This window comes from Protopterus annectens, chromosome 10.part0 (genome assembly GCF_019279795.1).
Source record: "Protopterus annectens isolate FY-2018-M chromosome 10.part0, PAN1.0, whole genome shotgun sequence".
Taxonomy (NCBI): Eukaryota; Metazoa; Chordata; order Ceratodontiformes; family Protopteridae; genus Protopterus; species Protopterus annectens.
In genome coordinates this window covers 1,388,355,789-1,388,370,077 of record NC_056744.1, presented here as the reverse complement: position 1 = coordinate 1,388,370,077, position 14,289 = coordinate 1,388,355,789, and the positions used below count along the sequence as shown (strand labels likewise).

The following is a 14,289-nucleotide window of genomic DNA, read 5'->3' as shown; positions in this document are numbered from 1 at the left end:
TAGCTAAATCTAATCCATAAGGTTTGTTTGTTTGTCTTTTTGGCTTTTCTTGGTTAGGGGTCGCCACAGCAGAACTCCGGTCCGCTAATGATTGGCAGTTGATTTTTATGGTGCCTAGTTGCCAGTCTGATGCTCAACCTTCAGCGAAGGCACACCCATTCACACATGTCTTTCGGAGGCCACTCGACCGCAGGGAGGACATGCAGATTCCACACAGAAGGCACTCCAGCCGAGAGGTAATATACACAAATAAAAAGTCAGAAAAGCAGTCAATTTCTACTTGCCTCAAACTCATTTCACAGTCCTGAGCATTTTTTAGTTTTTTGCGATGCGAAGAGAAGAGTACTACAGTTACAAAGCAAACTCTTATCTACTATATATGACTAAAGCATTTTATTCCCAAATGTTATTCTGTGGGAAGAAAACAGCTTCCCAGCCCTGTAATATCTTATTCTACTAGACAGCTGTTTTTCACAGGTTGGGGGAATCCTTGCCTGAGATTTTTGTGTTACCATGACCTGGAATACTGCTCAGACATTTCTAAAGGATTAAAGCTTGAACACAGTCCAAATGCAATGAGTTGTGGATGAATGTCAAGTGATTGCCACTTTCTGTTTGAGTAAGTAGTTTGTTGCTTGTATTATAGCCATTTCTCTATTGATTGAAGCCTAAATAGGATAGTTAGTAATGTCGTACATACCATAATTCCACAATTTAGATGTAATATCAGTCAACAGGGCAGAGATGCAGTCACCCCATTATGTATGTAATTTTAATATGGATTTACTCCTATTCTGATCTTGCGGATTTCAGGAGATTTGTGGGTATTCTTTCTTGAATTCTGATCCACTTTAGAAAGTAAGTGAAGACAGTTCAGGCACATCCTTCTATTGCATATAAACCTCCACTGATGTCTTGTAAAAGAGGACAGCAGATAAGTATTTATCACATTTCCGTCTATATGCTTGGTCGAGTCCTTCTGCTATTGATTTGCTGACTGATAAGCTCTTGCTGATCTGGGGTTATGGTAGTCTACTATACCAGCCTCTTCTTGCCCATCAACTATACTTTGTGCAAGGTCTGGTGCATAGGTGCAGTCCAGTGAGTACCAGTAACCCTGGAAGATTCAAGGATGTGAATTTAATGTTCTGAGGTTCTAGTTCAGTCTTTGTAAAGTGCACAGTTGTTCAGTCCTAAATGTAAGTACTTCTATCTATATATTTTGCAGTATTGAATGAATCAACTAATTATTTAATGCCATAGGCAAGAGGCACTGTGGAAATTAAGAGCTTATCTAAACTTTAGCTTACCTTATTCTTAGTAAAAAAGTGAAAAATAAGGAAGCAAGATGAAAGAAATAGCATCAGCCCAATTTACCTGTGCTGTGTTTATTTTTCATGATTTTCTACCAGCTGTTCATTTGCCAGCAATTGGTAATTGGAACCAGTGTAATATTTTTTTTAAATGATATTTGAAGGTATGGTAGCAGGGCTAGCCACCTGGTGATGTAAACCTTGGCGCTAGATGATTGTTACTGTTGAAGTGACACCCTGACCCCATTTGCAAAAATGGGAAAAATAGTTGTGGATGGATGGATTTAAAGGTATGGTAATGTAAATGCATCCCAAATTGCATCTATTAGAGCATGTTTATATGTCAGTATATTAATTAACAGCATACATTAACATCTACCTATTTCTTCCTAAAGATATATATTTTTGCACTGAGTATTTATTCTTTTATAGTAACCTCAGCCATGTTCTGGTAAATGTGTACATTCATGTCTTAATAAAAAAATCCAAAGCTAAACTGTAATATATGAATAATGGGTGAAATATGAGGTTTGCAGTCTTGTTTTAAGGCTTTTATTACATTGTCACAGTTTATTTCAACCCTCTGTAAACCACTTGTTTTACTTTCATTTGTAGGCTTTTTGACAGATGTTTAACAGTTCTGCATGATATAGAGCTCTGTAAAGCACAAAGACATTACTTTGTAGATATTAGTGATGTATGTAAATGACTGCTTATGTATGTATATGTGTATTTATTTATTTATTTTTTGTTACAGGGTGAGCAGGGAGATCCTGGCCTTCCAGGGCTAGCAGGTCGGCCAGGTCCTCAGGGAAAAGTTGGAGAACCAGGCATCACAGGCAACAGAGGTCCACCAGGAAAAAAGGTGTTTTGCTAGCTACTCTTCCTCAGTTTGGCATCATGCTAGTTGGACTGCTTCTGTGTTTTTGCTACACTGCTGTCATATGAATGCTAATGACCTGGAGATTGAGTTCTTGCATATGTACAGTTTAGAAGCTATTTAAACACTTGGATATGTTTCTAACAAAAGTAGCCCTTAGATATTTGTTAAACCTTTTCTTTTGGTTTGCTGTATTTTTACAAAACAGTATGCTAATATCCGAGTACGAGATTTCCCCTTGAGATCACTGAACATTTTATTGAACTCGTTTCTTTAAGATTAGTACAGCTATTTTGTTTCCATATTTCCAGTGACATGGAGAATTAATTCTTGTTCTGAATCTTAAACTGTATCCCTTAGTATTCAGTATGATTTTGCCATCACTTGTGCTATTATTCTGCCTAGTTACTTGTAAAATATAACTGTAATTTTATTTTGACTACAGGGAGAACGTGGATTGGCAGGTGAAACAGGGCGTTCAGGTCCAAAGGGAATGTTTGGCTCACAAGGAGATCAAGGGCGAAAAGGTGATCCTGGTGAAAAGGGGCAGCCAGTAAGTGCAAATTTCAAAACTATCGAAACCTGCTTTGTGCAGTAAAATGTATCACTGAGTTTATTAATTTTAACTACATTACTTCTGTTGATAATTACAGGGAGAATCTGGTGAGCAAGGTATTCCAGGTTTTTCTGGCTTTCCAGGCCCAATGGTAAGTTTGAAATTAAATGATCTACATGGCTTGGCTCGATAGCAGGATCTAAACTTATTAATTTAGCTGATATGTCTGTATCTGTGACCTGTCTCTTACATTCCTTTTCCAAATTCAGTATTCTCTGAAATACATAGGCTGTTCACTACAGCTTGACTTATAGACGCATTATTATTTTATTATTGTATGACAGATGATCATGTTCAAAGGTTACAGTAAAAAAAGTGTGAAGTGTTAACCGGCTTTGAAAGCAGGTAAAGCTAGCACATAGACTGAGACCTGATATTAACAGAGCTTAGAAAGGTGCTTAACAATTGGTAAGATCCTTTCTAAGTGTTATTAATGTCAGATATCGTACTAGAGTAGCACTTAGCTTGTCTGTTTTTTTTCAATATTGGAGTGTAGTCATTTCAAATGCTGACATTTATATAGAACAGTATGATCAGGTCTCTGATCGAAGCCTCATTATGTGTTCGAAATGGAGCTAAAGTATAGTTTAAACTTGTATTTAAGCTAGACTAAGATGGCCTGTTTTACAAGAGCAAGATTTGTCTTTTCATTTATTAATTCAGGAGTTAGATACCATGTTAGATGCCACAAAATGTCCTGGTGGTAGAACTCTAGAGATTCTCAATCCTTACCATGTTATTATTATTGTGAGCCCAGAACTTAAATTGTGTGACCACCTGGGGGGGCAATAATTCACAGTGTTCAGATATGAGATATTTCTCACAATTTATTTCTCACAATTTGGTTCTGAAAAAAAACACTTTGTAATGTAAAGAAAAGGCAGTTTTGCATAATGTCCGTTGACACGTTAAAAACTTTCATTCATAATTATTTCAGTGGTCTGTTAAATAATGAGAGTAAATGTTTATTGCTTGACTTCATTCCACTGTGTTTTATGCTTCCATTTTCAAGTTTGATAATTTGTCAAACAGTTTGTACACATTTGTCAGAAACTGCATTGCACATTTTGCTAATGAAACGTTTAGATGTGTTTTATGCATTGAGGCTGGGGACACATTATTTGTTTTGTTATTTAACATTTGTTCACCAGGAAAGTAAGAGCCTATTGTTAGTAGAGGCCCAGGGAGAAATGCGTAAGATGCATGTCTTTGGAATGTGGTTGGAAACTGGAATACCAGGAGGAAACCCAAGGGAATGCAGGGAGGATATGCAGATTCCACACAGAAGGCGCCCCAGCCAAGAATTGAACAGGAGAATCTCTTGCTGTGAGGTAACAATGTTAACCACTACATCGCCCATTGTATAACAATGCCTTCTAACAAGCACTTCACTGGTCCAGTTTCAGTGCCATCCGTCACACTTGGAGAGCACAAACTTTTATTATTATGTGTACACTTGTTTTACCAATTATCTGCTTTACACCCCTGTGAATTTAACAGAGCTGTAAGCCTTTAGGGCAACTACAGCACAGCCCATGTTGAAATTTGAGCCCAAGCCATTGCACACAGAAGGTCAACTGATGGAAGAAGGGTCACAGTTACATAAACATAATTCGGAATGTGTATGTAACATCTCTAACAATAATGCAGGCTGCAATATTCATACCTGGGTAAATTCTTGTATGTTTGTACTACTGTCCATGACAATATGACTCTGGGACAACTGTGCAGAAACACAGAAAACAATGATAGAGAATGCACTTCAAAAGAAAGCAAAACAAAACAACTAATACAAAGTAACTAAACAACTTGAGGAAAACTACAAAATAACTATTTTCTACATATCAATATGTAGCCCCTGGCATGTTAGCAAAACACCTTCTAGTCCAGGATGGATCTTTACCCCCCCCTATGGCTTCTTCATACTCATGCAGTTCTGAGATCAGCCTGGTCTGTGTTGTGTCTTCATTGAGTAGGATTCCAGGACCTCCTAAGTATTGCAGTAGTTCACTTATCAGCCACATGGCTGACGTACATTGACAAGGCTGTTCAGTCCCAGGGCATTCCTCTGGCATTAATTTTAGCCTGGAGAGGTCTCTTGTCTTTGTCTTCCCTCAAATTAATTCTAGTCCACTTGTGTGCGGTGAGATGGTCCCTGAAGATGTTGTTGCACCTGCCAGGTTTACAGCTGCTGCTGTGGCAATGGACATGCCAAATTTTTTGTACCTGGTGAGAAATGGTCATATGGTTGGAGATTTGCATGATGTATCAGTGTCATCTGATGTCAGACTAGTGCCTTTTACTGTATACATGCCCTAGTTTCATCTCTTCCCATGTGTTAGGCTCTTCTCTTCCATAACCAGAACTAGTAGCCACCGTTGTGCACAAAAACAACTACACATTTGTTACAGAGGTCCCAGAGCTGTGTATTTTTTTTTTTAATGTGGTGGCTAGTAGTTCTGGTTACTAGTGTTTGGAGTAGCTTGTTTGATCCTATGGATTCCCAAGAGCTTGTAGTGGAAAGCCCATCAGTTTCAACTTTACAGAGAGCAGATTTATCTATGCTGGCAAGGTAGCTCACTTGGTTTGTGTACTCACATAGCATTCACAGACACTTCCTGTTTCACAGAATGTTGTCATGGATTATGATGCAACGGGGGTAGCTGGTATTTCAGAAGCTGCTCCTGAATCTGTTATTATGGGTAGTGTAAAGAAGTCTTCATCTGCTGTCAATGACGGTTCAACAGGCACTGTGATTTGTGATAGTTGTGGTTACAGAATTGATAATGCTCATACCAATCTAGTAACACGATGCACTCAAGGTGTTGTTTCTGAACCCAACTTTGAATCAAGGGTTTGCTGTTTGAGGGTATCTTTAGAGGCATGGTTTTCTAAGAACTTTTCTTTTGGGTCTATATCAAATCAGCGAAAATCCATTACATCGAATACCAAAACAGCGACACGTATTACTCGAACCGCAAAAATACCGAATGCACTAAACCGCGAAATTTAAAATATCGAACATTCCTAGTCGGCCAACCCCACCACCCGCTACATACTACCTACCCAAACAAAATAAATAAACCACATACATACACTAACCAAACCCTACTTCTAACCCTAAAGTAAAGCACCAAAACTCAACTTCTAACCCTGCACTAAACCCTACATACACAACTATCTATGCACTATCCTTAACCCCTCCCTAACCCTAAGGTCTGTAACTACTGCACACTTCCCCTACGTAGATGTACCCAAACAAAATAAATAATACACATAAATTTATTTAACAAAACCCTACTTCTAACACTACACTAAATCTTACACATATTACCTATCTATACACTTACCTTAACTCACACCCTAACCCTAAGGTCCGTAACTATCTCACACTTACCTTATGGAGCTATACTGCAGATGGGCCAACCAAAACACTTCAACATTTCGAATTTCACGGTTTTGCACGTTCGACGATTACGTATTTCACACAATACATGTCAATTATTTCGTATTCGTGTAAACTGAGTTTCGACAATCTAATAGGAACCCTTTCTTTTCATGGTGCGAATGGTGACACTTTGGAGGATTTATCACTAATGAAGCAACTTGATTAGCTGGAAAAGAAACTGTTGAAATTTTGTAACTTGCAATTGGACAATTAATTTTAGGTTAATGTTTAGCTCACAAGTGGTTCCCTAATGGGCTCAGGTTGTGGAAATTCCTTAATGGTATTACTTGTGACTCAGAATTGTGTAGTGACTTCACATCTTTGTCTGAGCTTATGGTTGTTGTTGTTGTGTCTTTCGGCTTTTCCCGGTTAGGGGTCGCCACAGCAGAACTCCGGTCCGCTAATGGTTGGCAGTAGATTTTTGTGTGCCGAGTTGCCAGCCCTGACGCACAACCTTCAACGAAGGTACACCCATTCACGCATGTCTCCACACAGAAGATGCTTTAGCTGAGAATCGAACAGGACAACGTCTTACTGTGAGGCGACAACGCTACCGCAGCACCACCACCATGCTGATAAAGGACAATGTTAGATAAATGGTTTATTATCTGATTCCTATAAAGATAAACATGACAATTTTTTTTTAAAAAAGGTGACCATTTGTGTGGTGACACTGTCAAAAAGAAACTGAAAACATTGGAGCATGATGCTAGGGATTATATGAAGAATTTAGCTTACCCAATTACTAAAACCAAATCCAAAGGTGGTGATAACCACTTGAACACCAAGCAGGCCAAGTGTGAAGAGAACCTTAGCCATAGATCATGGGGTGACTTGCAGGTGGTGACCCAGTACAGGGCTTCTGATGTTATCACTAAGCTGGATGATGTCGTGAACCTATAGAATAACCCCCCCCCCCCCGAGGAGATCTGAGAAGGTAGCTCATAAGCAAATCTAGACAGAGGTGTCTCCACAGGATTACTATTACCAGTTTCTAGGGACTTCCCAGGGGAAGGGGGGAAAGGAAGAGGGAAGAGGCAGAGGGAGGCAAAGGACATCATTTTTCGACCCTTGGTGTATGAAGATATTCAAACCAAGGTTTTTGTACATAATCGTAATAATTACAAGATTTTCATCTATAGTAAAGTTAGATATCTTGGAGGTTCATTTCATTCTTTTTGAATAGGGTTTCACCTTTGTTCCCACCTCTGCTAGTGATATGATGAATACTGTTGTGGAACTTAGTGTTTACAAGGAAGCTAAACTTAGCTAGCCTGTTATACAAATAATTGATTTGGGTTCAAAGGTTCTTACCCCATTAAAGAAGATCTTCATCACCCTTTGACCCCCTTAATTCAAACATTTGAAAGACTTTGTAAAAGGGAAATTCATGAAATTTTTAACTCCTGGAAGCAATATGTTTATACTAATCTGGATAATCAAGAGAAGGAGTTGGTGAGGGTACTTTCCAGTGATGATTCTATTCATGTCATTAAGCCAGACATAGGAGGAGGTACCGTCATTATGGACTCCAGTGCCTAGTCCAGTAAAATATTCAAATTGTTACATGTATGTATGTATGCATATAATTATTTATTTATTTGCTTTTGGTTACTAGAAAAGTCCAAATGGGCAAAGCCCCTTTTCAGTGGAAGCTCAGGGAGAAAAAAAACTTCACATTATATACAATTTTACCAACAGTTCATAAGAGTTAATGGTAAAAGTAAAGAATTTAACAATAAGGCAAGTGTGTTTAGCATAATGGTTAAGTTTTTCACCTCATAGACACAAGATACAGAGTTTGATTCTGACCTTGGGTTATTGGCTAAGTATAAAATAGACCTTCAGGACAGTTAGCCTAGTATTCATCTATGATCCTGTGAAATAAGCAAATATGCACAGGTTCTGAAAGCAGAGACTGACCTTGCATATAATAAAATAGATTTACTTCTTTAGGATTATCTTATGCAGGGTATGATTGGTCCTGATGTTTACAGGTTTTTATATGTGAAGGATCCATTGATCTCTACAATTTTTGAGATACCCAAAGTCCACAAAGATGTTAATAATCCCCCCTAAGACCTATTGTGTCAGCTCAAGGTTCTAAAATGTATTCCCTAGTGGTGTAGATTGATAGACTACTGAATACTTTCAATTGCATGTTTCCACACATTCTGAGGGATTTGTGGGATTTTTGTTTTGGGTAAGCAGCTCTTTATGAGAGGTGAATTTAAATTTTCTTACTATGAACATCATGAACCATTTTTTTAGTATTCCCCACGATGAGGGTTTAAACATATTCAGGGAAGCAGTGGTGTCCTTTCAGTCTTTACATGCTGTTGATGTTGAACTCCTACAGATGTTTATGGAAGTAGTTCTAAGAAACAATTTAATTTACTTCAAGGAAGAGTACTATCAATAACTTAAAGGGGTGGGTATGAGGGTGGCATGCACCCCTATTTATGCTAATATTATTATGTGGAGATGGGAAGCAGAGTATATTCTCACGTTGAGTTTTTCATCATGTTGGTCCTTTTATGCCATGTTTCTGGATGATATAATTATTTTTGGAAGGACGACTTGAGTAATACGCCTATCTTCATTAGTTATGTATACCAGACTACAGTTTTTTTTAAAATGTACTTACACCCACACCCTGGGCAGCGTCAGCTGTTTAGATCTTAACACTGCAAATTCTGACAATGGTTTTACTTCTAACATCAGGAAGCCCACTTACTCAAATTCCATCCTACACTTTAGAATTAGCCGTGCTTATACTCAGAAGAAAAGTTTTGTCAAGGGACAGTTGATTAGGTTTTCTAGGATGGTGTCTAAGGATGAAACGTTTCACATGGAAAATTTGAAATTATTGAGTATGGTCTTTGAAATAGGGTACCGTTTGAGATGGCTAATAACATTGTGTAAGATGTAATTAATAGAAGGGTTAATGATTTTAGACCCCTGCTGGGCTTTTGTGAGTGGGGTTGAATGTTGTTCATAGAATGTATAGAAATGGGAGTTTTGTACAAGCTATGATTTTAAAGTTTGGAGAGAATTCTTACCCTGTTAAGGAGGTGATTAGCAGAACTTGGAGAATTTTTAAGTCTGAGGAAGACCTGTTGCAATTTGTGGTCCCAATCCATTATTCATTTACAAAAGTGGTGTTAATTTACAGAATAAATTTGAAATGAGTAGTAAAGGATTGAGAAAGTAATGGGAATGGAATGTTTGGCACTAAAAGATGTGGTGATTGCAAGCAGTGCCAATATAACCTGGAGGGAGACATTGTTCCTATTAAATGTATGGGGAACAGTATTATTCAGTTGCATAGTGTGGCTAACTGTTCAAACCCAGAGGTGGTTTGTGTGGCTTTGTGTCAGTTTTGCAGGTTCTTCTAAGTTGGGAAGACAGAACGTTCCTTGAAAAGAAGGATGGATGAGCATGATGTCATTAAACAGAATGTGAACAATGCCCTGTTTAGACATTCATTGGTTTGCGATGGTGCAAACATGTTTGGATTTAAGTTCACCATGGAGAAGGTAACAAAAAAAAAAAAACAAGAAGAGGACCATGGGGACTGTACCTTGGAGTACAAGGAGTTGTTATGGCAACTCAGACTAAATGCCACAGTTCCCCAGGTTCTGAATGATTATGTCTCTTTAAAAACTATTTTTAGGTTGCAGGCAGTGAAATTATAACAAATATGTTTCACAGTAGAATGATTCATCAGATTATGATTTGTGTTTTATTTATTTTCTATTTAGATTTTTTTATATTAGGTTTTTATTAAGTTTTTCATGTATTTGGAGAGTTGTGATTAATTCAGTTTTGTGCTTTATCAAGTTTGTATTGGTCGGTCATGCTATGACATTATTGTTTTTGTGAATATAAGGATTTTCTTTTTAATTGTGCTTCAGTTCTGATGAAGTTCTAATAGTGAACAAAAGCACTAAACTGAAGACCATTAAAACTTGTATTTTCTACATTTTTGAGCTTCCGGAGTTTTATTTGGTCACTTGTGTTCATCACAGGCATCTGTGGTGTTCCAAAGTCCCAGTGCTGAGAAATTTCTCATCTTCATGAACTTGCAACCATTGTTTTTTTCCATCATCTGTTTTGTGTATGAGAATTAGCCTTCCCTTCTGACTCTTCCTTTCCATGGATCTTAAAATCCTGATCTCTGAGATTGTATGGTACAATGACATATCTCATTCTTTTAGCACACTTTCAGATGACCTTTACCTTGGCACATTGTCTGGCGCATGGGATCTTTTATAAATTAGCTGGTAGTTCCCTTCTGTAATTTGTTAGAAAAATAAATAAATAAAATGAGCATTCTTTTGGCACTGGTGCCAAGGATGATGTTTTTGCAACTTGGAAGCAACCAAATTCTGAGTCTTCTACCCCTTAGAAGGTAAACAATCTTTAATGGACTCCTGCAGAATAGGGTAAGTATGGCAAGCATCCCAAGTCTGATTCATGTATCATTTCCTTGACCCAACATTGGACTCATTAGCCCTAAGATTTGACAGTATTACTTCTAGATAAAGATTCCATAGGTCTTATCATTTTTGACAAAAATAATTTGCTTTGGCTGTGTTGTTCCTTAGAGAAAACTTTTATTATGGCTTTCTTAATTACATTGTATGGAGTTCTATGCATCTTTTACTAAACAGAACTTGGCTGTGCTCTCACCTTTTCAAGAGGAATGAACTTCTTCAGGCTATCATGTATGTGCCTTTCAGAAAGAGATCCTTTTAGGCAACTCTAAAAACATTTTTTGAAAAACTCAAAAAAGAGAAGATGATGAATAAGAAGAAAGGTAGTGCTTGCTGCTGAAAGTTTTTACATTGTTCCTAATCTGTCTTAATCTGGTAGATTGCCCAACAACCTTAAAAGGAGGAGGTCTACGTACAAAGTATTCCACTGAGTTGCGAGCCAGTTTTGCCTTCTCTAGCACCACGGGCACCATTGGTGAAGCTGTACAACAGGCAAACTTTGCAGGCTGCTCCACAGCACTCTTGTCAAGCAGGACTGTGTGAGAGTGAGCACTTCTTCAGGTTTGACACAGCTTGGGAGATCATCATCTGGAATATTTTGGTCTTGGATGAAGTTGAGAAGGGCTATATTCTAAAGGAATTTATTTAGTCTTTATCAAGATCCCTCAGACAAACTTTGAAGTGTTTTAGAAACACTCTAATATATTCTCATGTTCTTATTTTCAAAAGTATCATAGATGTTGTATCAGTCCTGTAGTTAGGAAGCAGGTCCCACTTGAACATCTTTGTGGCTGTGAAATAAGTTCTTGTGATTTTGTCCCAATGTGAACTTTAGAGTGTTCAGCAAGCACATCATGTATATCTTCTTCCTGATGATAACTTTCCATTCCTTGATGTCCGTGCTGGCTGAGGTATTTAAATGGCATCCCTAGAAAGCATTGTTATCTCTTGCATATCTCTGTGTGGAAGCATCAGAGACAGTTAATGTGCTTTGTGTTAGGCTTGTGCATCCCCAGGGTAAGGGGCTGCCAACTGCTTAACTTCTTTTATACGGTAATGGCTGTGATGGTAGTCTTTGTAGAAGAGAGGCATCCTTGTCTTCCCATATTATTGACTGGAGGATGGTGACTCCAAACAGATTCTCCTTTCCAGTTTTGGCTTTATAGTGGTTGCAGTCCCTAAGGGTAGCTGTTAGATCGTAAACTTCTGATGTGAGAGTGTTCGATCTCACCGTTTGTTCTTACACCTGGGTTCGGAGCCGATCCTCGGCTCCGTGTCGGCCGCTTGCAAGCTCTGCATCGAGAAGAAGCTCGAGACTAACCTAACTCCCACAATCCCCCTCTGCCTTTACCTCAGATCTAGTTTGCCGCTGCAGCGTTCGCATCACTTGATCGAGCTCGAGCACATAAAGCTAAGATTTAAATATCTTTTTCTTATATTTCTTAAGAATTATTTTTTTCTAAAAAGTTATTTAGTGACTGTGTGTGTGTGTGATACTGTTTCGAGGAATTCTCGGTTCCGTTTAAAGTTATTTTAAACTTTATTAGAGTTTCCCTCGGGGCCTATCCCCACCCTTGCTGGATTGACTACCGGATAGACATTCTTTTTACTGGATTTGACAAAATTACCGGATTGGACATACCTACTGGACTTGACTTTTACTCCTCTTTGTTAGCTTTACTTAAGATGTCTGAGAAAGCTAAATCTGAGTTTAAACGTTGCCAATGTGGGCAAAAGATGTCAGTTACTGACAACCATAGTTCCTGCGTCTACTGTCTTGGCCCTCTCCATCTGCAAGAAGACTGTTCAATTTGTCATTCTTTCAGTGGAAGGGTCATGACAGATAGGCGCAGGAAACTCATGGATAGGGGTCTTTTAAAACCTACTTTTCAAGAGGCTCTGGATGCTTTAGACCAGGCATCCAAATCCTCGAAGGAATCAAAGACGTCGGAGCCCAAGTCATCGGCTCCGAGCTCTTCAGTTAAAGTTCGATCACCGGTTCCACAGACTTCGGGACCGAGTGTTCAACTGTTGTCAGTTTCCGAGCCTCGAGTCTTGGAACCGGTGACGGAGCTCCCTCCCCTGACACTATTGAGGTTGGCTCCGTCTTCGATTCCTTCGACGCGCTCTTCCAGACCCCTCTCCGACACCGATGTAGACCGCGTGGTGCAGAAGTTAATGGAGAATACGGCCTTATCCAAACTCATCTCAGTCTCCTCTCAATTGGTGTCGAGACTTGAAGGCCTTCCCTTATCTCCATCTGTTCCTCCTCCGAGACCTGTCCAGTCTTCGGAGCCAGAAGAGGCTGATCTGCTGATTGTGGAGCCCTCGGTGCCAGAACCGTCCTTCTCTCGGTCGGCTCCGTTCACCTCGACTCCATCAGATCCGGTACCGGAGTCTCGGAGCCGAAGATCCATCCTTGGTTCCGGGACCGAGAGTCGGACCGATGTTTCGGTTCCGACGCTCCCTCTCGGGGCCTCGGCTCGGATCGACTCGGTTCCGTCCTCGGGGTCGATGCCTTCGGTGCCTGTTTCGGGGATTCTTCCCATTTCTTGAACCGGGAGATACCTCGACTCGGGACCCGGGGCCTTCGACCTCATGAGGAAGGTGTTGTCTACCCAGACAACCACATCAGCAGAAGCATCCTCTCCTCCCCATAAAGGACCATTATCCTCCTCTGCACCCACGGCTACATCTAAGCGTCGAGCACCTGTGTCTCAGCCACCCCTGGAGGGTGCCCCCTCTTCCTCGGAGGCTTCTTCGGATGCTCCCCCCGAAGAAGTCCCTAGGAAAAGATTGTGTAAGAGGAGACACTTAAATTCTCCACAAGAATCATTGACATCGGACACTGACTTGGATGAGTCAGAAGGGTCCCCAAAGTCACCTTCAGAGGATGTCTCTTTTTCTGATATCTTGGAGATCCTAAAGCAGAGAGGTGATTGGCAATCCCTCCCCCCTTCTGAGGATGAGTCAGTCTTGCTGAAGGCATTTGGTGCTCGCCCTTCCTCCTCCTGGGTCACTCCGCCCTTCGATGAGTTAATGGAGCTGATTGCTCGAAGGGCGTGGGAGAGACCTGACACGGTGGAACCAGTCCCTAGAAAGCCTAATAAGTATATTACTGCACCCCAAAACAAGGCTTATCTCACAAAGGGAGTTCCAGTGGACGCTATGGTGGTGGCAGCGGCCACGAAAAAGGAGATGTTGGAATCTTCCTCATCTGTCCATCCGCCTAACAAAGATTCTAGGACTATGGACAGGTACGGGAAGCGCATTTTTAGTTCAGCGGCTTTTTCTATGCGATCCCTGAACTATTTGACCCACTTTACACGACTACAGAGGGATCTAATCAAAGAGTTGGGAGATACCCTACAGGGTACTACAGATGCTGCTGTTTCAGAGAAAGTTACAGCACATCTCAATACCCTTACATCCATTGTAAACTCGTCCATGAGGCTGATCTCATACGCAGCCGAAGGATCGAGTAGGGCAGCAGCTTCAGCGATTGCTCTTCATAGACAATCCTGGATGCGCTT

General features: G+C 40.0%; 1 protein-coding gene across 1 annotated transcript in view; it reads left to right on the top strand.

Moving 5' to 3' along the window:
* The window catches only part of COL24A1 (collagen type XXIV alpha 1 chain), a 3,617,818-nt gene that overhangs the window by 3,304,208 nt on the left and 299,321 nt on the right, over window positions 1-14,289 (top strand). The window contains exons 48-50 of the mRNA XM_044086026.1: window positions 2,071-2,178; window positions 2,639-2,746; window positions 2,847-2,900. Of these exons, the coding sequence (XP_043941961.1) occupies window positions 2,071-2,178; window positions 2,639-2,746; window positions 2,847-2,900 (270 nt within the window). The remainder of the gene's footprint in view (window positions 1-2,070; window positions 2,179-2,638; window positions 2,747-2,846; window positions 2,901-14,289) is intronic.